We start from the raw sequence: 23,848 nt of genomic DNA, 5'->3' as shown, positions 1-23,848 counted from the left end.
CAGCATTAAAGTAACTACAAGCAGCTCCGATTCGAAATCAATTTGAATGGGCGCTTTGGTGCGCACATAAGCAGCATAATTCTATAGTAATCATTTTAAGAGTTTTTTAACTCAAAAATAAAATTCGAATTTCATGCAATAGAAAATTGTAGTGCACCATCAAAGACGCTTAAATTGACGACAAACATCTATGCATTTGACATTTGCTGCTAAATTTGAACTGGCGATCTCTCTTTTCATATATTACTAGTGAAAAGCGCAGTTGTAATTATCAGCTTATTTAATAATTTAACATTAATTATCAGCTTATCTATTCATTAATATAAAGGAATATCTTAATAGTTCAGCCACGCATAATTTGAACTAACGATCTCTAATTGGTTAGCTCTACGCTCAGACGCTACTAGGCGTGTATTGAAAGTGGAAATCTGGTTTATATATATCTGCATTATTGTTTATGTTTTTCCGTAAGTAACGGAATAAAGTGATTGTTTATCTACTTGTGATTATTATCAAAGTTAAGGAGTATATTAATAGTTTATCTACTTATAATTTGAACCGGTGACCTCTCGCTTGTTAGTTCTATTCTCAGACACCAATAGGCTTACGTTACATGTGAAAAGTACACTTTTCTATCTGTTTTCTTGTTGATGGTTTTTTTCTCAATTCCTTAATAGAAACTATACGCTTCACCAGCGTATCATTCTATTCATTAAAATAGAGGAATATAGTAATAGTTTATCACAATTTGAAGCACGAACTACATACTGGTAAGTTCCATGTTCATAGACAACCAGGCTCATGGTATCACGTCTGCAAGTTCTGTAACTGCATTATTGTTACGGATTTTCTGCAATTCGTTGACATAATTTATGTGTTTCACTAGCTAATCTATTTATTAAAGTAAAACAAAGTTGCTTCGCAAGTTTATTTACTCATAACACATCACTAATTGGAAGAATTTGTACACATGAATTCAAGTTTGAGTCTGTTTGCAACAAAGCATTTCTTGTTCTCCTAATCTGTGTAGCAAAAAAAAAAAAGGTATACTACATAATATCATAGTATACATTGGCAATCCTTTGGCCCCACCCTACCTTGGAAATTGTTGTTCTTAACTTGGAAATTAGATTTGCATGTTACGCTCGCTGGCACTTTTTGCCAAAACTTTGTCCACATGAACTAACTGAAGTATCTAAACAAAAGTCTAATGTCAAATGGTTTTAGTGCACAGCATCTGCATTCGAGTTAAATTTCGTTAGTGAAATTCAACTTTATGAACTTTTCTGCAAGCCCTGTTTTTTTTTTCAACTTCATCCTTCTTCTTCTTTGTATTGCCTGTAGCTTATATTTGAGTTTCTTGTTTGACATGTTTTTGAAAGTGCTATTTCTTCTGTTTAATAGTTAGGTTAATCTGCACCCTGCTTTAGTTAAAAAAAAAGCAAATAATTGGGCAGGACATGAATAATAATGAGTGAATTCAAAGGCATATACTATAAAATAATATGCGTGCTTATCTAATTAATATTAGTAATAATAAATATTGTTGATAATACGAATAGTGCTGAAATAAAAATACTAAAATTGGCATCACAATTGGCCCCACTCTCACAAAAGCAGAACTTCTGTTTCAATTTCATGTCGACGGTAAGTTGACTTACTTTTACTATGGATATATCATTAGAGAAGCTCCATATATAAATTCTGGGCTAGAAAAAGGATTTTGTAATGCATACAAAATGTTAAGTTAATAGCTTGTAGACATAACTTACTGAATTTAAAGTGAATAACACTAATAATTAACAATTATACCTCTGTATTTATGTTAAATAGAAGGCCTTCACAGAATATATTAATATTTGTCATTTAAATTTCAAGTTTAGTTTCAATTGTAAATATGATAATTGTACGATTTGTCACATTTCCCTCTGGAGAACTGTAACAACTGTTAACCAAAAGCAAGCAGACATTAAATATAAGTAGTTAAATAGCAGCTATTAAATGACAATTACACACTATGCAATTTTCAGCACCTTAGATATTCAAATTGCGGTCCACTTAGCCAGGGAAATGGAAGCGTTGGCCGATGGCAAACGGACGAAGGCTATAAAAGGCTAAAATTATGCCCCAATCGGGCACAGTCAAAATGTACAAGGTGAAGGAGCTGCAGCTAACGCCGGATAGCTTTGACAATCCCATTTTTCGTATACACTTGCGCTGCTTTCGCTGGTACGGTTATGTGGCCTCCATGGAGCAGCGTCATCCGTGGCTGTCGCTGGTCCGTTGCACCATCTTCACCTCCTCCATTTGGCTGAGCTGTGCGCTGATGCTGCTGCGCCAGTTCCTGGCCCGTGGCTATGAGAATCTCAATGATGGCGCCACCAGCTGGGCGACAGCGGTGCAATACTTTACAGTCTCTATAGCCACACTGAATGCCTATATGCAGCGGGAGCGTGAGTAGCTAATGAGTGATCTAAAACTAGCGTTGCTAAGTCCAAGTCATGCACAGGCGTTGTCTTAATGCTGCGCACAGCCCATGCGGATCTGCAGCAATTAATGCTCGAGGCTGATGATCAGGAGTTGGATTTGCTGCGCACCACCCAACGCTATGTGAGGACTATAACGTTTTTGCTGTGGGTGCCGTCGGTGGTGGCTGGTTTTATGGCCTGGTCGGATTGCATTTATCGCACCATCTTCTTGCCGCAAACTGTTTTCAACACAGCCGCAGTGCTTCGCGGCGAGGCGCAACCGATTTTACTCTTTAAACTGTTTCCCTTTGGCGAGCTATACGATAATTTTTTCATCGGCTATTTGGGTCCTTGGTATGCGCTCAGCCTGGGCATTACCACAATACCGCTGTGGCACACCTTCATCACGTGCCTCATGAAGTATGTGACCCTCAAGCTGCAGATACTCAATAAACGTGTGCTCGCCATGGATGTGAGTACATGTGTGTGTGTGTGTGTGTGTGTCTGTGAGTCGGTATTGCAGCTCGAGCTACTTTTTGGCCATTTGCAGATTCAACGTCTAAAACCTGAGCTATTGCCGCAACAATTAACTGTGAACGAGCTCATCCACTGGCAGCTGCAACTGTGCAAGTCTTTTGTCCAGGAACAGCTCAGGATACGTGCATTTGTCTGGCAGATCGAACAACTGATTCGTGTTCCTGTCATGGCCGATTTTATAATATTCTCCATACTCATATGTTTTCTATTCTTTGCACTGACGGTGGGCGTAAGTTTTTCACAGACTCCTATTTTGTATTCTTATTTTAGTTTAATTCTCATATTTTTTAGGTGCCCAGCAAAATGGATTATTCGTTCATGTTTATCTATCTGTTTGTCATGGCCGCGATCCTGTGGGTATATCATTGGCATGCGACTCTCATAATTGAATGTGTAGGTTTTTGATTCTCTTTACTTATTTATTACTCATGATTGGTCGAGTCAGTAGCTAATACATAAAAAATAGTAAAACTTACAACCCAATCTGCACACAAAAACATAACATTTACAAAATTGTAGCTTCAAATGCTCCTTTAAATTTTAATTGCTCAAAAATTGTTTACATTTAATTGCTTAATACGCAAACATTTTGTATAGCAGATTTTTTGGAGCTCGCAAATGTTGGTCCGCAAATCAATCAAATTAAAAATAATCCGAAATATTTTCGGATAATTTCTTGTGCACAAAAATATTGTGGAATACTTTTGGGCACACGGCTTAAAGCAGCAAAATGTTATTTTTATTTACTATAAATAATATTTGTTTTCTATTCCATAGAAAAGAATATTCCTTTATGCCTCTGACAAACATGAGTTATTCTATTATCCATTAACTAAAGAAAGGAAATCTTAGTTAATTCCTACAAGATATATTTTCTACTCTATAAAAATCCATTTTTTTTAATGTTTTTGCCAAATGTGGTTTTCTCTATTACCCATATCCTCAAGAGAAAAATTCTGGATAATAGATGAGAAACTAAGCAGAATTCAATTTTTAACTTTTTATTTGTTTCCTTTCCAACTATGATTCCACCTTTAATGAATATCCTGAATGAATGTCATTTTTGTGGAATTAATTTCAAAATGAATTTAATGTTATATTTATTTTATATGCTTATACTGGGATAATCTTCCACAAATTTTTTATTTAATTCTTTGCAATTTGTGAATTCACATTAAGTGAACAGCCGGATTCCTGTCATGTTACAATTCACCATTCATTTTCTAAGCTAGTTGCCACTTATTTGCGTTGTTACACTTTTACGAATTGTTTTTCAATTGCAGCAGAATGAATTGTGCTTTGCCTTTTATGCCGGCGACTGGTACAACTTCGGGCTGCCAGTGCAAAGGATGCTGCTCTTCATGATGATGCACGCACAGAGGCCGTTGAAGATGCGCGCCTTGCTGGTCGAGTTGAATCTGAGAACCTTTCTAGATGTAAGTCAAATGATTGCATTGTTGCCTTAAAATGTATTAACTCTTTTTTAATGCCACAGATTATGCGTGGCGCTTACAGTTATTTCAATTTATTGCGTAGCTCGCATTTGTATTAGCTTTTATTTTCTGCTCGTCGTGCCGCTAATCAAATGCCGTTGCGCTTGTCAACTCGTCGTTTGGCTAACATGACAGTTAACATGGCTTGCAATTCATTTGCCGGGAGGGTTGGGGGGTAGAAGAAGAAGAAGAAGAAAAAACGCATGACAGACGAGTTGGCAAAATGCTAAAACATTTTACAGCTCAAATAAACGTGATGGGCTGCTACTCAAAAGCCAATGCCAGTAACAAGCAACATCATTTATCACTTTTGAGTTACGTATCTCGCTGGCAAGCGAATGTCAGGCGCATTGTGTGTGTTTTTATTGTTAAATTGTATTCTTTCAATGGCTGCTAGAAAACGATTTTTGCACTTTTTACTTAAGCGTAAGTATGCACATGCCACTGCCAGAGACCAGAGACCAGAAACCAACGCCACCCGCCGCAAATACAATATTTGCTGCCTTAGTTCTAATTGTCTGGGGGGTTTTCTGGGACTGAATTTATGCGTCTGGTCTACGTATATTGGAAACGGTCCGAATACGTCAAGCCACCACCAAAACTAACCGAATCAACCGAATTGTTGTGCCCTTGGGTGTATTTTTTAATAATATTAAGAGTATAGAGACAAAAGGAATAAAGCCGAACCGCACTCAAAACAACAACCCACGAGCCAAACCAACAACAATAATAAACACGCATATTGTTGCGGTTATTGCACGTCCCGGAGATTATACACACAAAGTGGCTAAATGGCTGATAAAGGCGCACGCTGAGTGTCTCCCAACGCAACACATAGAAAAAAATGCAGATACTAATGAGTATTAATGGGTTCAGGCCATGGCAGGTATACTCAACCCAAGGGTAAGGGTGCGTGTGGGGTGACAACTACTCTTAACAAGCGACAGGCAAAAGGGTTGCTCTACAGCTCAGATATGCATCTGTAAAAAGTGAGCTGTTGATGTGGAAACAAAGAAACACTTTTAAGCATTCAAGCACGGGTAGTAAACGCGAGTTCAATATTACATAAATATTTATAAAAAATATATAAGATTAACAGACACATTTTTACTCTATCTTGTCTATCCCTCTAGTAGCATATCATAACCCTTTGAAATGCAGACAAAATTCACTTCTTTTAATTTTGAAATTCCGTCTTCAAGTTTATTCTCTAAGCACTCGACATTCGCCAACGACCATACCACGCTGAATACATCGGTTCTCGTCCGATCACCGAAATTAAGCAGCGTCGGGCGCGGTTAGTACTTAGATGGGGGACCGCTTGGGAACACCGCGTGTTGTTGGCATCGTCCACAACTTTTTTTTATAGCTCGAACAAATTGTATATTACGTTAGGTTATATATTACTTAACTTGCTCATTCAGTATCTCATTTTTCTTTATATTACATTATTTATATCTGTTTATATTTAGACTATACATTTTTAAAAATAGTATTCAGTTAAATTCCGTACTAATTAATATATGAATTTTCCCTTTCCCGAGTATTTGCCATCTCGTCGTTCGGACCTATATATTAAAATAGAAAATTTTCTTGCCTTCTATGGCCGACTCTTGCAAATGCTGAGCACCAAAAGTCACACTTTTAGCATGACAATTTCTAAGTCCAACAAAAATTCACTCCTCATGATATCGAAATCCCAGCTACAAGTTTGTGCTCTAAGCAATTGACATTCGCCAACGACCATACCACGCTGAATACATCGGTTCTCGTCCGATCACCGAAATTAAGCAGCGTCGGGCGCGGTTAGTACTTAGATGGGGGACCGCTTGGGAACACCGCGTGTTGTTGGCAATCGTCCACAACTTTTTTTTATAGCTCGAACAAATTGTATATTACGTTAGGTTATATATTACTTAACTTGCTCATTCAGTATCTCATTTTTCTTTATCTTACATTATTTATATCTGTTTATATTTAGATTATACATTTTTAAAAATAGTATTCAGTTAAATTCCGTACTAATTAATATATGAATTTTCCCTTTCCCGAGTATTTGCCATCTCGTCGTTCGGACCTATATATTAAAATAGAAAATTTTCTTGCCTTCTATGGCCGACTCTTGCAAATGCTGAGCACCAAAAGTCACACTTTTAGCATGACAATTTCTAAGTCCAACAAAAATTCACTCCTCATGATATCGAAATCCCAGCTACAAGTTTGTGCTCTAAGCACTCGACATTCGCCAACGACCATACCACGCTGAATACATCGGTTCTCGTCCGATCACCGAAATTAAGCAGCGTCGGGCGCGGTTAGTACTTAGATGGGGGACCGCTTGGGAACACCGCGTGTTGTTGGCATATCATGTATGACTTTTCTTTTTAATATAGTTCGAACAAATTGTATATTTAATTGTTTCCCTTTTTTTTTTTAATATTATAAATCGTATACACAATATTTCAATTTGTTTTCCATTGCGTTACACCTTATCGTTTGCCGTATATACTTTTCTTTTGGCTTATGTACAACAAAATTTAGTTTGTTATTAAATGTATTACTTTAAAATGGAAAGTTTGATAGCTAGTGTACAAAAAATAAATAAATAAAAGAACAAAAAACAGTTTTGCAATTTTGTCTAACGGAGTTTCGAACTCAGGTCCACTCAGTATGAAAGCTAGTCACGTTATAGGCATGAATTAAGTTATAAAACATGTAATGGACCATATTATCATATATACACAGAAACTAAATAAAAACAAAAAATTTTAAATATATTAAGCAAATTTTATAAACAAAAAGAAACATAATTGATATATGCTGCCTTATGAAGCATTAGCCCTCTCTCGCAAATGATACCGCAACATACTGGAGTCTGTAGTATTAAGTATTTTCTATCACGTTTAGAATAAATACTTTCCTGTATTTACTTTAAAATCCCATTACAAATGGAAAAATAATTATGAAATATAAATATAATTTATAAAAAATTTTGTTTACACAACCTCCCCGACGGGGAATTGAACCCCGGTCTCCCGCGTGACAGGCGGGGATACTAACCACTATACTATCGAGGATTGATGACAACGAGTGACGAAAACGTAATTTTGAGCTGAATGCGATGGTGAATGCTAGAGCATTTGAAACATTTGGTACATAGAAAATTAAATTTCTATAAATAGACTACGAATGACTTTCCATGTCCAATTGCTGCCATCTGTTGCGGGCTATTTTTAGCAGTATTGGCAAATTTTTTATGGTTTTCGCTGCGCTGCACGTTTTGCGATTATTTATGACATTACATAACGCACGAGAGTAATGGATGTTCATTAAACACAATGAATGTCATGCAGCCAACTCCCCTAGATGCACGCATACTGTATGGGTGTACATATGTGCAGTCACAACCCTCTTTGCACAGCTAGCTCTTGAGATGGGCCATTAGTCACCCTATTTTTCAGTTTTGCAAAAAAAAAGAAAAATTAAAATTTTTTTTGGCCATTGTGAGCGAATTCGCACACATGTAATGAATATTTACCATTACAAGCCAACATTTCTTGATTACAAAAGCAAAAGGAACTGAGCGAAGGGCGAAAAAATATAAACGACTGCCTGACTAATTTTCAATACATATGTATGTGTGCTACGTATATGCATATGAAGGATGTGGAATATATTTGAAATATTTACATTCATTTTTGTTTTTGACAAGTAAGTAAAGAAAGTCTATCAACTTTGGGACGCTTGCCCAAACAATACAGTTGAAATTTAAAAGAATTTAAAATATGATTTTTAATAAAAATTTTTCAATACTTACAAATTAATACTTTAAAAACAATAGTTGATTGATAAAAATATGAATAAAAATGTATATGTACAGCACACCAAATGGGAATAAATAATAATATTATTTTAAAATTATAAACAAATCTGATAAATAACATAATAATAAAATGAAAATTTATTAATATATGAAAATGTCTAGTCAATGATTTTTAAATCCATAAAATAAATGCATAAATATTAAAAGTTATTAAAAAATATTTAATATTTGTAATAATAGTATTACAAATGTTCTTATAATAGTATATTTTATAGAATTTGTAATAGAAAGTTAATTTTGTAAAATTAGGAACTTTTATTTATATTTTATTTCTTTAATTAAATAGAGATCCTGGAACATTCAAATAGTTGTCTGACTTTTTCCTAAGCATTTACAAGAGTTGCTATATTTTTTTAATGTTATTTAAATTTTATAACTATTTTTTTTTGCATTTCTAGCCAAATTAAGATAACATAAAAATATATTTTACTAAAAGTAATCTAAACATATTGTAATAAGCAGGTTGTTAATATCAAATGATTTATCTCCAATATGACAATACTTTTAGTGTACAGTGTATAGCCTTTTTTAATATATTTTATGTTTATGCAAAAACATCACTAGTTTATCTAAAGAATGTCCGCAAAGTGCATAAATCAGTCACTTGGCCCCTGCCGACAAATATTCTGTAAAATTGATGAAAAAAAAGTTAAAAAAAAAATCGTGTAAATTCTTAGAAAAAGGCAGCCAGGATCTCTATCTAAACCATTCCCAACATTCGAACCAACTAAATATTTTACTGGCTACGTGTCTAATTCAAAGAGTTTTCTTTTTCTTCTACCCGCACCCTAAAGAGGTAAGGCAGAGGCGTGGGCGTGCACGGGGGGCGTTGATATGGGCGGGTCAGTTGACGCTATTGTTTTCATAAGTTCTTGTTCTTGTTTTTGTTTCTATTGCAGTTGTTGTTTTGGCATGTTTATTGCACTGTCAACGGCAATGCATGAAAACTTTTAGTTAGCCGAGTTAGTGACTGTGCCTCGAATGTTGGTGACAAACCCGCATCGCCCCTCTGCGCGCTTCTCAGTTACACTTCTTTTTTTTCATTTTTTTTTTTTGAACATCGACCGTAACTGTTAATGTGTTTGAAGTCAAATTGTTTTCAGTCACGTGACCGGCAACAGCAGCAACAGCAACAACTATATTCATGATTAATCAGTTGCATTTAAATATGTATTACGTATATTGCCTGGGCGGGACTGTCGTTCCACGACTGCAGCCAGTTTGGGTGTCTCCTTTTACTCGGATCCTTCCAACTAATTTGTGTGTTGACTTTTGTATCGCCAAGCTTCGCTGCACATTTCGGGACAACAGATGGGCCCCCGCCACGGGTCATCGCCATGATTAACATTCAACATTCAACATTGAAAATTTAACATTCAAGCTACAACTTCATTTTATGGCGCTGGACAACAAATCGCCGTGCGTTAATTATATTTAATAACCAAACGCATAACAACAGCTGGCCAAGTTTTTAGCGTGTGTCGCCTTAACTATGCCCCATAAATGTTTAATGGCCTAAACACTTAACGTGCGCCCCGAGTCGCCAACTGCAATGGGCAGTATAGGAGACTTTTTTTCAGACAATTCAATAAGGTTTTAGTTGAAAGCACGAATATGTATAGAAGTCTTCCTAAAGATATAGTAAGCCTGAGAAATCAATTTTAAAAACACCTAAATATTTATATTAACATACAATGAAGTAAATAGCGAAAAGTTTTAAAAATAATTCAAAGTTATCTTTTTGCTCTCTTTCAAAATATTTAACGTGCGTAAACACAATCAGAAACTTTGTTGTGTTTTCTTTTCAATTAGCAATATTAATAAAAAAAAAAAAAAACTATTAAAAATAAAAAAGGTACCTTTTCATAATACGCATAATGTTTACTTGTATCTAAGAAGCACAGGAAAAATAGTTCCTGCCCCGAGTATGGTTAAGACATCTTGAAAGAGGTTTTTCATCCAAGAAACTAATTTTATATAGTGGTCCGCTGTAAATAAGATTTTGCATTAATGTATTTTTTTTTGTATTATTATTAAGATTAACTAAGTACAATGCATTCATATCATAAATAATACTATAATTAATTATGAAAAAATGACCACGCTTTTGGCTTTACTTAAAAATAATTTCTTTTATGTTTGTAAGGTGTTAAGAGCATAGGAAAACTTATAAATGCCGAGTTTGGGTAAGTTCGCTTAAGAAACAAGAAGTTTTTCTTACAATGACCTTCTTTTGGACCCAATGACAGCTATATGTTATAGCGCTCCCTTTCGACATATGTAATGCCCCGAATAGAAAGAGGGACTTCTTCAAAATTTCTGAGAGACTAAAAGACTAGATCGCTTAGAAACAGACAGGCGGACCAACGGAAGAACAGAGGGGAATTAATATAGCAATTTGTCTATTGATGTTTATCCAGAATTTATATACTTTATGGGGTCGGATTTGTCTACTATGCGTTACACATACATAACGTATGTAAGGTATAACAAGAAGAAATTGACGAAGAATAAGTCGGGGAATAAGTCTCTTCGATTGAGGATTTACTTAGAACGTTTTCTGTGCCTTAGCTAACTTATTATTCCAACTGCCTCTTTTCATTGTTGTGAAGGAAGCCTATATTTATACCTATATTTCCTATAGACAAGCCTAATTTTCGCTTTAAGTAAAACGCATTTAACCAGCTGCAAATGCTGTCTTTTTTTTCGCTTACTTCCCATTGGTTCCTTTATAAATAGAGTGTGCTGTCCAAAAAGAGATCATTCTCGACAAATTGCAAGTTGGATATTTTTTACGATTTTTATTTTTCGAAAAAAAAAAACACAAAATTGTTTTTATTTGCTCGTTTTGGATGCGCTTTTTAATTTAATTTTCGTAGGCCGCGATGCACTTGAAACCGCTTTGCACAGACCACGAGACACACACACACACATAAACAGACGTGTGTTGGGGCTTACAAAAGCGCAGTCGAGCTGGCGAGCATCCAATACGTAAAAACCGAATACTCAAACTCAAACCACATGGCGCCCGCTTTCATGCGCTTCGTTTAGCAAAGTGGATGTTAAGTGTAATGCGATTTTTATGTAAATTTTCGCCGAAAAAAGAACGGAACACACCACACAAATACACACAGACAAAATGATGAGTGGCTGGCGGCGGCGGCGGCAACAGTTCTCTGATGATTTCGTTGCCACGGTCACGGGTACCCGGGCTAACGTCCACACAAAAGGCCGCACCCACTACTTCAGCGCAACAACCAGTCAGACACAGACGGGCTCTAACTAACTGCATGGGTAATGGGCATCAATAAGCGCACAGACAAGTGCCAATATGCCATATGGAGATATGCCCGCCCCCCTTCATAGGGCACTCTGCCAAAGCATCGCACACCGCTGTTCAATTCGTTCGACACACCCAATTGTAAACAATAAATATTTTTGGATTGATTATTTAGAAAGGAATTTTGTCATTAGTTTAGAGACCATCAGTACAACCGACAATTCTAGGCAGGAGCAACCCCGTCAGAATCGTGGTATTCAATTATAATCACAAAGTATCATAATTTTGTATCATCAACTGGCCTCTTAGTATTTGGGTAGAACGTCAGTCTACCACTACTAATGACAATTGTTCTGTGGCAAGCAGCAAGCATACCAACAGGCCGGTGCTAAAACCAGTTGAGAATTGTTGGGTACAAAAAGTAGAAAAAAAGAATATACGATCGCTGTGCGCGCTGCTTGAGCATAAAGTGTCTTATTTTGAATTCTTAAACGCTATTTTAAGAATACCTTTACAAAATAATAGCAATATTAGAATATATTAAAATACTACTTAATGAAAATAATTTTATTAAAAAAATTACTTCCCATACCGGGAATCGAACCCGGGCCTTCTGGGTGAAAGCCAGATATCCTAGCCACTAGACCATATGGGATACATTGGAATACTCAACAGAAATAACTTTTCTTATATTTACTGAATCACTACAAATTAAATTAGCCACAGTTTTGGTTTCTTACGCCTTCAGTGAACGTATTTTTCAAAAACCAGGTAATATCTTGTTCAAACAATGACTTCCATATTAATACGAAAATGATAACAAAAGATAATTTTTAATTCACAATTTAAAATGAGCTAAAACTGACGGAAAAAATTAAAACAATAAAAATAATAACACTCATAGTTGTTTCCCATACCGGGAATTGAACCCGGGCCTTCCGGGTGAGAGCCGGATATCCTAACCACTAGACAATATGGGAGATATGTGCTTTTTAGCCAAAAACCAGCCTTACATTTGCTATCAGCCAATAAATTTTTAATATCTCATTGAGATATACAAATCTTTAGGAAATACATAATATTGCACACTATTGTTTACTGCTACTTAATTATTGCAGTGAACACACGCCAAATTAATTTATTTTGTTAATAAAACCTGCTATATTTATTAATATTTAAATTTAATGGTGCCTTAATTCTTATAAGGGGTTCTCTACAGCTCAGAAGGTTAATACTCAATGGTAATTTGAATTGTCTTGAAACTGAAATGCCAGCTTAAGCAATCGGTTGAGCACATCCCATATTGTCTAGTGGTTAGGATATCCGGCTCTCACCCGGAAGGCCCGGGTTCAATTCCCGGTATGGGAAATCGTTTAGAATGATTTATTTTTTATTAATGCTGTGATAAATTGATTATATTGCAACAATTTTTGTTTTTTTTTTTTTACAGCATTTAGAACAGAATATTTTGTATGTATTTTTAAGTTTACTGATTTAATGAAATCCCAAATTGACTGTCATGAAAAGCTGGGTATTGAAATAGTTTATTTGGCAATTCGTTGTTCAATCCCATATGGTCTAGTGGCTAGGATATCTGGCTTTCACCCAGAAGGCCCGGGTTCGATTCCCGGTATGGGAAGTACTTTTTAGTTTTTAATGTAAGCTAATTTTTCAAAGTTCCGCAAAATATAAAATCTTTTTGCATAAATACTTTCAGTGAGCTCTGAATGGATGGATGTTTGAATACTTTAGTGATTTTAGCAAAATTAAAATAATGGAAATCACAGCTTTCCACCTCAGTACTCTCCATAGCAGAGCAAGGTTTCGATCCTCGGACCTCTGGGTTATGGGCCCAGCACGCTTCCACTGCGCCACTCTGCTTGTTGCTTGCTGTGCAACTATTGTTCGATTAAAGACAGTGACTGCACACAAACCGCCAACTGAAAGAACTAGCTACAGCAGCTGAGTAGTATTTTCCTCTCTCTCACACACAAGTACACTGAGGGTATTCGCTCACACACACAGTGAGCAACCACTCGACCACGACTCACGTGGATTACGTATTTACTTAGCTGTGGCCACACACACAACGTTGACGACTCTTATCGGCAAGCTGCATGCGGACACTGCTTGCGTTTTCCTCTACTGTTGCCACTTCCCACATCTTTTAGTTATGATGCTGCTGCGACAATTTTTGCCGCTGGCACAAATATGGCTTTAATAAAAGCGCGCGCGTGCCCCGCGACCAATTTCCTGTTGGTTTTCGGCTTCTCTGTTTGCTCTGCTCGTAGCAGCCACGAGGTCTGCAAACTGACCTTAAAGTTTGCTCAAGAGTTGACTTAATGTGCTAAAAACAGCTGAGAATCTAGTTAAACTATTTTAGACAATTTATTTAAAAAACTACACATATTTTAGTGTGTAAATTTCGATTTAATTCTATAAATGTGCAAATATTTTAAACATTTTTTTTTAAACGACTAACTTAACACCCATATCCCTGCTTTAGGTTCGAACCTGCAACTGCTCGTTTAGTTTATTTGTAAATTAATGAAAATGCCATATAATAAAAAATTTCATTTAGTTAAGCAAAACGCCCATAACTCTCTTGAGGTTTGAACCTGGAACTATTCGTCCAGTTTCTAAAAATTCGAAAATTTTTATAAATGAAAATGCAAATAACAGAAATTTCCCAGAAAACTTCTTTATCAATGCAATTTTAAAAAGTGCTTTTTCAAATGTTTTTTTTTTATATTTCGCCATATTTGTTACTTTAGCAACAATAAAGCCCAACTGCAGCGCAAATATGATTTGTATGCAACTAGTAGAAATAAAATTGACATATTTGTCAATAAATTCCAAAAATTTTAATTAATTTTCGCGCGCCACTTAAAAGGCAGCCGCCAGCCAGCCACTGCAGTGTACAAACAGAGGTGAAGGACTCCCACTTCTGCTCTTCGGCAATGCCCATTTCAAATGGGAAATGTTCAGAGACCGCAAACACTAAATTGCAAATAAATTTGTTTAAATATGCAATGGTAAAGCGTCAAGTGTGTGTGTGACTGGCAATGCTAGATGGAGTGTAGGAGGCAGAGAGAGAGAGAGACAGAGAGAGAGAGAGAGAGAGAGGGAGAGAGTGAGAGAGGAAGGGGTGAAGTAGCTGCGACAAGAGACAACGACAACGTGCGCATCAAATTTTAATAGGAAAACCCCAAAAAGTTGCAAGCCACAAAGTCCATTTCCATGGCGCCCCTCTAACCTCATGGCACCCCCTGCTCCCCCTGCTTCTGTTGCAATTGCTGTTGGCTCTCGACATGCCTGATGTACGCTTTTTGGTTTTGGCCACGAAGATGTTGCATTGACATTGAATATTGATGAAAATAAATCGAATTTCCGCCAGGCAGCCCATAGCCCATGGCCAAAGCCGGACGAGACGATGGATCTGGTTGCCAAAAACGAAAAAAAAGCGTAAAAATGGCAAACCGAAAAACGAAAAAAAAAAACCTTGCCAAAACTGTAGAATATCTTTATATGTATAGCTCCGTCCGTGTCTGTTTATATTGATTGCCAAAATGGTTTGAGCCGGCAAAAAGGGTTCCGGCTGAATACAGTATCTGCTTGAGTGTCAAAATGTGTGCGGAGCGTTACGAGACATTTGCGGTTTAGTGATTCAAAGTTTTGGCCAGAAGACAAATGAATGACGTTCGATATGGTTATAAGTCTGGAACGTGTTTGAGGGACAAACATCGGTTAGTGATTGGAATATTATTTTGTATTTTACTCATGGAACAGTCTATGGGGCTTGAGTATAAGAGAGCAAGAGAGATTGGCTGAGAGATAGAGGAAGAGAGGAGGACAGGGAGAGAAAGAGAGAGGGAGAGAGAGTTAATTGCATTGACAACAAAAGTTTAATCAAAAAAGGTTTAGGTGTACAAATTTGAAAAGAATCATCAATTTTATGTTAAATAAATATTTGAGAAATAAGTTTCTCGCTTAACCTACTCAAATTCAATCTGTACTTACTTTGAATTTGAGTAATTTAAATTTTAAGTAATTTTTGCGAAATTTCTTTCTTTTTTTTTTTGGTTTCTGTTAATCAAATATTTCATTTTAATTTGCATGCGGAATTTATTTTTATCATATATATTCCATTAATTAAATATTTCTTTTGTAATATGGGAACAATATTTATAATTTCTTATATTCATAAATTACCCTTACATTGTTTATATTTCCAATCGAAATACAATAAAATAAATAAATAAATCTTTTGAGAAAACATTCTACGAGTATAAGAGAGATCTTAATTTCAGGCCCTAACTTTCGCCAGATATTTATTTTGAGTAAAATTAAGTTAAATTACACAATTAAATACATTTTTCCATAAAATGAAATATCTTGTGAAAGTTAAGGCCTATAAACTTTCACAAGATATTTGAAATGAGTGTTAAGCTATATTAAATAAATTAACTTAAGCTATATTAAATAAATAAATATATGATAAAATAAGCTGTATTTAAAACATGAAATTCAAGAAATATTCTATGACTATGAGAGAGAATTTTAATTGCAGGTTTCAACTTTCACCAGATATTTCTTTGGAGTAAAAGATAAGTTAAGCTAAGCTAAATTAACAATAACAATAATAATCAAGTAATATGCCTAGAGTATAAACTTTCTTAATGATAGCATTTAAGTTTCCCAGATTTTTATTTTTAATTTCTGCCATAAAGCAGCTACTCGATAATCAATGTGTAACATTTAAAGAGAACTTATAAGCCCGATAAGAGCTCTATACATAATTTTATGATTTTTTAAACCGTTTCGCATACAGCTTTTTAAGCCTCGTTTCTACCCACTAGACCACCGTCACGCACTCTCGCTGAAATTGCCCATTGATGTTGGGCATAAAGCGCCGCAGTTAACACTTGATTTGTATTTAAAAATTATTGACCAATTCATGGCTGCTGATTAAGTTTGTGTTTGTGCTTGTACAGCGGCGGTGGCGGGTGGTGGAGATATTGCTTGAGGCAGGGCGGGGTAAGTGCGTTTCCACATTGGCAACCGATTGATTTTTGCAGCCAAAAGGCTGCAACGAGCACCACTGGAAATTGCATAAACGCCACACCAGTGCGGCCCATATGAAAATCCAATTTTCCAGTGATTGATCATACACACACAGAGTGGCATGAAGGGCGAGTTGACTGTGGCGGGAGGTAGTTAACCGCACACAAGCACACATACACACACGCACACATGGACACACGTCAAGTTGGTTTGTCTGCAGGACTATACGCAAAAATAATGTAATTAAAGCAATGTTTGCATAATAAAAATTAATATTTGTTGCATTTTGTGTCAGAGGACATAAAACACACACGAACAACAAACAACACACACACACACACACACACACACACACACACACGGATACACTAAAAGTCCACGCGATGTGCAATGCATTTATAGCCACGCCCACCTCTTTTACCTGTTTACCTAGGCGGCAGCACGGTTGTCTACAGACCGCTTTATGCGGGCTGTCAAATTCAGACAGTTTGCACACATGATGTTCACCCCCTCACCGACCAGTCCCCCTGCCGATTAAAAACACCCCAGCTTCAAAAACCAAACCCAGAGATTTGCTGCTGCTTTTGCTCCTGGTGTCCAGCCCTGCTGTTTGTTCAAGTTTCGTTTCAGCAAATTATGTTCCAGCATATGGAGGGGATTTACACTGAACAGCACTGGAAACATACTGGCAACACTGACAACACTGGCAACTGAGTGTTGTCTGGCGTCGTATTGAGTCTCTGGACTGTTGCATTCGACGTATGCAAATATTGAAATAAGTCTTAATTGAATACAAATACTCAATTACATTGCGGCACATCTATTTTGTGGGCCCAGCGCAAACAGTTTCCCATACACAAAAAAATGCAACTCTTCTTCTTTTCCGTTGGGTAATTGTTCCACACTTTTACTTTATAATTTCAATTTTGTTTATGCCCATAAGTGTCGTCGGTCTTTAGACAGCCTCCCTTCTCAATCAACCAAGCAAAATGGTTATGGTAATCTGTGTGAGAGCATGGCAAAAGGGTTAAGGATTAGTCTGTCGTATTATGTATGCGGGCTGGGTGATAGATGAAACGAGACCTTGGGCAAATATTTCGTAACAAGGAAGAGGCAACAGACTTTGCTTTATTAAGCTGCAAGCTAAAAGCGTTTAAACAAAATAATATGCATGCAGAATAAAGCTTAAAGTACGTATTAGAATGCAAAGTTTGCTAGTTAAGGTGTGTTTACTAAATGCATGCCTTTTTTTGTTTAAACGTTAGTCATTAGTTTTAATGGATCATAAATAATTGGGTTTAGTTAAAGTGTGCACAAAAATATTGTTGTTTATTTATTAAAATTTCCGGTACATAGATCTTGAAAAAAAGAGTAAATTATAAATAATTGCATTCAATAATTTTCATATTACAAAAAAAAAAATCTATCTGGCCCATGGGGGGATCGAACCCGCGACCTTCGCGTTATTAGCACGACGCTCTAACCAGCTGAGCTAATGGGCCAACGTGACACGAGGCTGTTTAGAGAGCTACTCGAAATAAATGTAACCAATTATAAAGAATCAAAATAAGATTTTTATATGCGTAAATACTATAATTATCTCTAGTGAGATAAGAATGTTTATAATATTTATAATAATAAAATATGTGTATATTATTGATTTATTTTTGACTTATCTATTTGATTTTTTTGTGGGGTAATGGCAGTCACATGCTCAAGTAAATTATATTTTTGCATCTATAAATAAAAACTCAATGCCATTTACATGAGTCGATGAATGGGTAAAGCTACATAAATAAATAAATTATTTTTCAACTTTTATTGCATTTGAAAATTGTCGCAAATTCTATTATATTAAGAAGCCCATGAATATCTCGAAAGCTTCCATGACAAAAACTAAACTAAGAAGCTTTACTTTCAGCTAAGCTGAAAGCTAGTCTCATTTCATATACGCAATTTTAGCTGCATTTTCCATGATCCTTGGGGAGCACAAGGACTCAATACTCGTTTTATCCATTGTTCCCACATGAGATGCATCTTGAAGGCTATGCACAAACCGAAACACACACAGAGAGACCCCAACCAAGCAACACATTTGACACTTCATTAAAAAGCAACATTAGCAAAATCAATTAGACAGTATTCCCCAAGCCCAGGACAACAGTGGCGCACATAACCAGCAAAAGCAAATAGAGATGGATAGATACATGGACACACACGCAAACACCGAGAGCAGTGGATGGATATCTAGATACGTAGATAAATGGGGAGTTTCAGTAACTTTGTTGTTTTTGGGCTAGCGCAAACAAACAATTGAGAATACAGCGAGCTATGCGCATTGTATTTGTTGTTGGTTCAACCAACTCAAATTGTTTGAGAATCGGGCGAGACAAGAGAAGCGAGACACCGAGAAATGGAGAATGAGCAGGAGTCGAGCTGAGACTTTGTTTGCATTTTGAATTGCCGGCGCCGATATTTGCACTGGTAAATCGCCAGACGGCAGCTCGTTAAAATGGTGAAAATTAATTAAAAACGTGTTTATTCGATATTTGGAAAACAACCTGCTTTTACTTTTCTCTTCATATACACAATAAATATATTAATCTAGTTAGGGGAACAGTTTTTGATCACTTTGGCCAGCCAATTTCGAATATACTCTGATGTCTGCAGTCCAACCAAACGATTAAGCACCTTACCATTGTGCATGACGAGAAGTGACGGCACCGAACCAACATTATAATCCAGGGCCAAATCGGTAAATTCATCGATATCGACGCGGGCCATACGAAGCCGGCCCCGCTGCTCCGATATTATGTTTGCGAGGCGAGGAGTGAGCGCTTTGCAAGGCGTGCACCAACTATAGATGGATTAAGGATGTTTTAGCTTTGCAATATTCATCGATGGTCAATCTGTATCCAATAACGTGCTTACCTGGCATGAAAATCTACCAACACTGGCAACTTGGAGCCTTTTACCTTCTTTTCGAATTCTTTCATGTTAGCAATATCAAATATGGCCCGTTTTGATGGTGAATTACGATAGCTTCTGCTTAGTAAATGTTTTAAAAGTCTCAACTGTATTGAGTTCATTTTTGCCGACATTTTTATAAATTTTGATTTGAACTATTTTTTGTTCTGATCGAAAGCGTTTCCCAACAAATAATGAGAAGCATAACTAACAAAGTACAACTCCTAGGCAGGTTGCTTTGACGTACTTCTCGTAGCCTACTATAAAAGCAAATTTCTACAGATTCTAGAGTTTATTTTCGGATTCTAATAAAATTAAAGGCTAAGAAGACTTAATGCTAGTAACCGAAGCGAATAGTTTGAATAAAATTTATGATGTTCTTAGAGCTTTATTTATGGGAAACTCAAATGCCCAAAAATGTTACAGAATGGGCTTTTAGGGAAAAGCGCGATTCTTATAGAAACATTGATAGATCTGGAAACCTGTATCGCACTTGTTCGCACCCTTGATGGAATCACAGGCGTTTAGAGCGGCCTTCACTTGACTAGCTCCGGCAACGTCTGTCAGCTTTTGCTGTACCACAGCGGGCATAAGCTGGCCATCGACTATGAAGCCGGCCTTTTCCAAGAAACAGTTGGCAAAACACTTGATCCTCTCATCGGTATCGTCAAAGTTGCCATTGCGCAATGCCATTGCCTGCGCCTTGGTGTTGCCCTCCTGCTGGGTGCATTCGTTGGCATGCTGCCGAATTATTGCCCTGTGCTCCTCAGTTATCTGAGTCAATTGACAGAATCGTCAGGGCTTTCGCATCAATTAACAATAACACTGATACTCACATCAGCTGCCAGGGCCATAGTCACCAAGCCGAGCAAAGCTATCATGAATTTCATTTTAAGCGAGTATATTTTATATTTTATATATGGTGTATATAGTTTATGCTCGCAACACTTTGGTATTCGTTCTGTTGACTGGGCTTTCGCTGCGCTCCACTTTTATATGATTTTTGCAGTTATTTTTCGAGTGGTTTTTGTTGGTTCAAAAAACTTTTAATGCAAGTGCTGCATTTTTTTTTAACTTTATCTTTTAACAATGTAATTGTAAAAATGATGATGATTTTTAATGTATGTTTTGTATTATTGTTTAATAATTGTTTCCTGAAACTAAACTACTCTGCATTGTAAATAATTCTAGTTTTTATCCATATTCATTAATTTGTTTACTCGAATACATAAAATACAATTTGTAAAACATGGGGATTAACGTTGAAATTGGCTGTAAAACGCGGCACTGGGTCAATTCGATGAGGGCGATATTTAATGCCTTTCAGACATTTGCCTTACGGTTTTGCAAATATGGAAGAAAAGTGAAGCTCATTAAAATTACGTTTGATGAGATTATCTTGGAAATCAGAATGTTTGCCTTAGAAAATTCAACTTTTTTACCGATTGTTCCTATGGCTGCCATATTACGTTGTTAGGATCTAAGGAGCATAGTAAAGGACATTTGCAAACAAGAACCTTCTTTTCGACGATCTTTCCCATAGCAGCTAAATGATATAGATGTCAATGTCAACTGCCCCAATGTTTTATAAAAGTATCTTGTTTCATTGATATTATTATTAGGTATATATGAATCAATAAAGGTACTTCATATAAAGGTTTTAAGTATATAAAACGCAATTAGAATTTATTATACATTTTAAATGGTTAAAAAAGGTTGTATATACAATATATAACTATCTGTAAAAGTGTATATTAATCGGATAAATAACAAAACTAATATTTGAAAGAAAATTAAAGTATAAGTGATTGTGAATGGCGCTACTCCACACCTCACTTCTGGACATCTTCCATCTGCAGGGACTTCACAGAAGAAGTGTCTACAAGTTTCCAAAATGCTCACATATTTTAAGTATACATGAAGATATTTTATAACTATCATTAAAAGCGCATAATAATTGGGTAAACAATATTTAAGAATATTTGTTTTTATTTGTTGTAGGAGAGCTTGCAGACAAAGTGAATGTGCTTATGGCTGCTCTAGACCTGTCTGCAGAGTATCTTCTACTGAGATAGTCTCTCAACAGGAACGTGCCCGCAGCAATGGGGAAGTTATTTAAGAATATATTATTAGTTGGAAAATAAGAAGAGTCTAAGCGAATATGTCTAGACATGTCTGCAGGTCATCATCTAGTAGGATAATCTCCCGACAGACACGTATCGTCCCCGGGTATCTTTCAGTTGGACAGTTCCTCGACAGGTTCCTGTTTGCAGGGCATCTTCTAGTTGCATAGTTTCTCTTAAGAACTTCGCCAAAAATCCAGGCTAATCATGCGACCTAGTTGCCAAAGCTCCAATGAGATTGCTTTAAATTTGTTTGCCTTGGTCAGCAGCTACTTATGCCTATGCCCACGTCCGCCCAACCGTTTACCATATATATTCTGTATATATATATATATTTGGGTCACATTAGATCGCATGCGGCTGATAACATTAAGCAGGCATTTTCTTCATTTGGCCATGTTTACTTGCTCAAATGAATGATGAGCTTTCTCTTTCGGTGTGTGTGAGTGTGTGTATGTGTGTGTGTGTGTGTGTGTGTGTGTTGTCTAAACATTTTTATGATTCAGGGTTAGAGATGGAGGATACACTGCTGTCATTCAGCAGGGCTTTACATAATCTACACTGCTCAAGGAGCAGCAGCCTTTCAGCAATTAGTTTTCCACATCCAATGTGCTAGGCTGATAAGTAGCCAAGTTTTGCAAAGAACGTTTGCTTTAGGCCCACCCAACTGATGGGTTGATTGACAAGCGCGTGACAAGTGGGTTGTGGTTTAGTTGAGTCTGCCGAAGACAGCACAAATTTAATGGCATATAAGCAAAATATAGCTAGACCAGCATATATATTAGTTTTAAAGTTGATCGAATATACATATACATAGAATAATATACACCTAGGTTTAAAGGCCTCTGCATAATATTTTAAAATATTTGCATGCTGATAAGAAATTTACATTTGTTATCATTTCTAAATTGTTACGAAATTAAATGAGTTTTTCACACACAATCATATACATGGCATTAAATATACATATAATTTCTATGGTAGATTGAAACACAGGGGCGTTGTTTAAAGCCAGCTAGTGGGGGGCGCAAATGTAATTAAAAAACTTTGCAACCGCATCAACATAAATGTATGGCGCATAAAATTCTGTGCATTTGACAATTTTTGGTTGGCAAAAAGTTGACATTTTCTCGCTGTAAGTGTGTGTGTGTGTGTGTGTGTATGTGTGTATGTGTGTGGGCGTCACAAAAACCGCTAAAACGTTGGGCGTGACGCATTGTATTTTGCCAGCTTGAAGCTAAATTAAATGAGTGAAAAGTTATTATTGTTCATAAACAAATGTTGGCTGCTATTCATCGATGAGCGGGCGGTCAATAAATGTGTTAAATGCTTTTACGAGCAACAATCCCCCCCTCGCAACCCCTCTCGCAACACCCTATATTTTATTTATTTTTGTTGCTTTTTTGAGGTGGCGCGCAATTTCATTTATTTTAATTGAAGTGAGCGCGCAGCCCTTTTTGGGCCATTGCTGTGGCCATAAAGTGTGTCCGAAAACAGTTAAGGCGCTTATGGCGCATGTGCACGACCAACAGATACCCTGTAAAAGTATAGAGTACCCCAAGCACAGCATAACAGATTTTATTTAATATTCAAATATATTTATTGGGTTTTGTTGGGGTTACCAGTCGGATTTTATAAATATATTTTTATTTATTTTTTATAAAAATCAAATGTCAGCCAAAGCATTTAAAGCAAGTAAGTACAATCTTTTTATACTATCCAGTTTTTCTAGTTCCCAGGTTCACATATGTTGATCTAAGAGTTTATCGAGTTGATCGAGAATTCAAAATCGTATCTTACATACACGCGCAACAACTTTTCAATACCCTATTTTAATCACATCTATAGCGTATTAAAAAACAGACATTTCAATTTAATTGCATTTAAATCGCAGGCCCAAAACACGAGCCCAAACACCTTAATAGGCCATTAAGGTGCAGAGACCAGCTACCTGCCGTCCTGCAATGGCAAGCAAAAAGGTTTAGTTGCAATATGTGCTGGTAATAAACATTAAAAGTTCGTTCATTTAATTT

General features: G+C 36.3%; 3 protein-coding genes, 1 long non-coding RNA gene and 10 other non-coding genes across 15 annotated transcripts in view; 6 read left to right on the top strand and 8 right to left on the bottom strand.

Moving 5' to 3' along the window:
- Nucleotides 1–1,843: 1,843 nt before the first annotated feature.
- Nucleotides 1,844–4,861, top strand: Or56a (Odorant receptor 56a). 2 transcript variants are annotated; one of them, XM_002049077.4, is made up of 7 exons: nt 1,844–1,979; nt 2,031–2,453; nt 2,510–2,940; nt 3,019–3,234; nt 3,297–3,398; nt 4,289–4,441; nt 4,501–4,861. In XM_002049077.4, exons 2-7 carry the CDS (start codon nt 2,123–2,125, stop codon nt 4,555–4,557), a joined length of 1,290 nt encoding a protein of 429 aa, XP_002049113.2. In that variant the 5' UTR covers nt 1,844–1,979; nt 2,031–2,122; the 3' UTR covers nt 4,558–4,861. The 2 variants fall into 2 exon arrangements, with proteins under 2 accessions (XP_002049113.2, XP_015029678.1); XM_015174192.3 differs by lacking the exons at nt 3,297–3,398; nt 4,289–4,441; nt 4,501–4,861 and having other exon boundaries at nt 2,510–2,950; nt 3,019–3,181.
- An 864-nt stretch (nt 4,862–5,725) lies between these two features.
- LOC6637137 (5S ribosomal RNA) lies at nt 5,726–5,844 on the top strand. Its single transcript, XR_049408.1, has one exon. It is a non-coding gene; the product is annotated as a 5S ribosomal RNA (ribosomal RNA).
- A 389-nt stretch (nt 5,845–6,233) lies between these two features.
- Nucleotides 6,234–6,352, top strand: LOC6637135 (5S ribosomal RNA). The gene has a single exon (XR_048941.1). It is a non-coding gene; the product is annotated as a 5S ribosomal RNA (ribosomal RNA).
- A 390-nt stretch (nt 6,353–6,742) lies between these two features.
- On the top strand, nt 6,743–6,861 carry LOC6637173 (5S ribosomal RNA). The gene has a single exon (XR_049370.1). It is a non-coding gene; the product is annotated as a 5S ribosomal RNA (ribosomal RNA).
- Nucleotides 6,862–7,503: 642 nt separating this feature from the next.
- On the bottom strand, nt 7,504–7,575 carry TRNAD-GUC (transfer RNA aspartic acid (anticodon GUC)). Its single transcript has one exon. It is a non-coding gene; the product is annotated as a tRNA-Asp (tRNA).
- Nucleotides 7,576–10,246: 2,671 nt separating this feature from the next.
- Nucleotides 10,247–23,848, bottom strand: part of LOC138911392 (uncharacterized) — a 69,564-nt gene continuing 55,962 nt past the window's right edge. The window contains exon 3 of the long non-coding RNA XR_011416974.1: nt 10,247–10,369. This is a non-coding gene — a long non-coding RNA (uncharacterized lncRNA). The remainder of the gene's footprint in view (nt 10,370–23,848) is intronic.
- TRNAE-UUC (transfer RNA glutamic acid (anticodon UUC)) lies at nt 12,245–12,316 on the bottom strand. Its single transcript has one exon. It is a non-coding gene; the product is annotated as a tRNA-Glu (tRNA).
- Nucleotides 12,570–12,641, bottom strand: TRNAE-CUC (transfer RNA glutamic acid (anticodon CUC)). Its single transcript has one exon. It is a non-coding gene; the product is annotated as a tRNA-Glu (tRNA).
- TRNAE-CUC (transfer RNA glutamic acid (anticodon CUC)) lies at nt 12,958–13,029 on the top strand. The gene has a single exon. It is a non-coding gene; the product is annotated as a tRNA-Glu (tRNA).
- Nucleotides 13,229–13,300, top strand: TRNAE-UUC (transfer RNA glutamic acid (anticodon UUC)). The gene has a single exon. It is a non-coding gene; the product is annotated as a tRNA-Glu (tRNA).
- Nucleotides 13,471–13,542, bottom strand: TRNAM-CAU (transfer RNA methionine (anticodon CAU)). Its single transcript has one exon. It is a non-coding gene; the product is annotated as a tRNA-Met (tRNA).
- TRNAI-AAU (transfer RNA isoleucine (anticodon AAU)) lies at nt 18,154–18,227 on the bottom strand. The gene has a single exon. It is a non-coding gene; the product is annotated as a tRNA-Ile (tRNA).
- On the bottom strand, nt 19,263–19,889 carry LOC6624896 (thioredoxin, mitochondrial). The gene is made up of 2 exons (XM_002049078.4): nt 19,657–19,889; nt 19,263–19,582 (listed from the first exon to the last, which is right to left on the bottom strand). Exons 1-2 carry the CDS (start codon nt 19,824–19,826, stop codon nt 19,330–19,332), a joined length of 423 nt encoding a protein of 140 aa, XP_002049114.2. The 5' UTR covers nt 19,827–19,889; the 3' UTR covers nt 19,263–19,329.
- Nucleotides 20,061–20,684, bottom strand: LOC6624897 (general odorant-binding protein 56d). The gene is made up of 2 exons (XM_002049079.4): nt 20,529–20,684; nt 20,061–20,466 (listed from the first exon to the last, which is right to left on the bottom strand). The coding sequence occupies exons 1-2, from the start codon at nt 20,580–20,582 to the stop codon at nt 20,128–20,130; spliced, it is 393 nt and encodes a 130-aa protein (XP_002049115.1). The 5' UTR covers nt 20,583–20,684; the 3' UTR covers nt 20,061–20,127.

Source organism: Drosophila virilis, chromosome 5 (assembly GCF_030788295.1).
Source record: "Drosophila virilis strain 15010-1051.87 chromosome 5, Dvir_AGI_RSII-ME, whole genome shotgun sequence".
Taxonomy (NCBI): domain Eukaryota; kingdom Metazoa; phylum Arthropoda; class Insecta; order Diptera; family Drosophilidae; genus Drosophila; species Drosophila virilis.
This window is presented reverse-complemented; position numbering and strand designations above follow the sequence as displayed.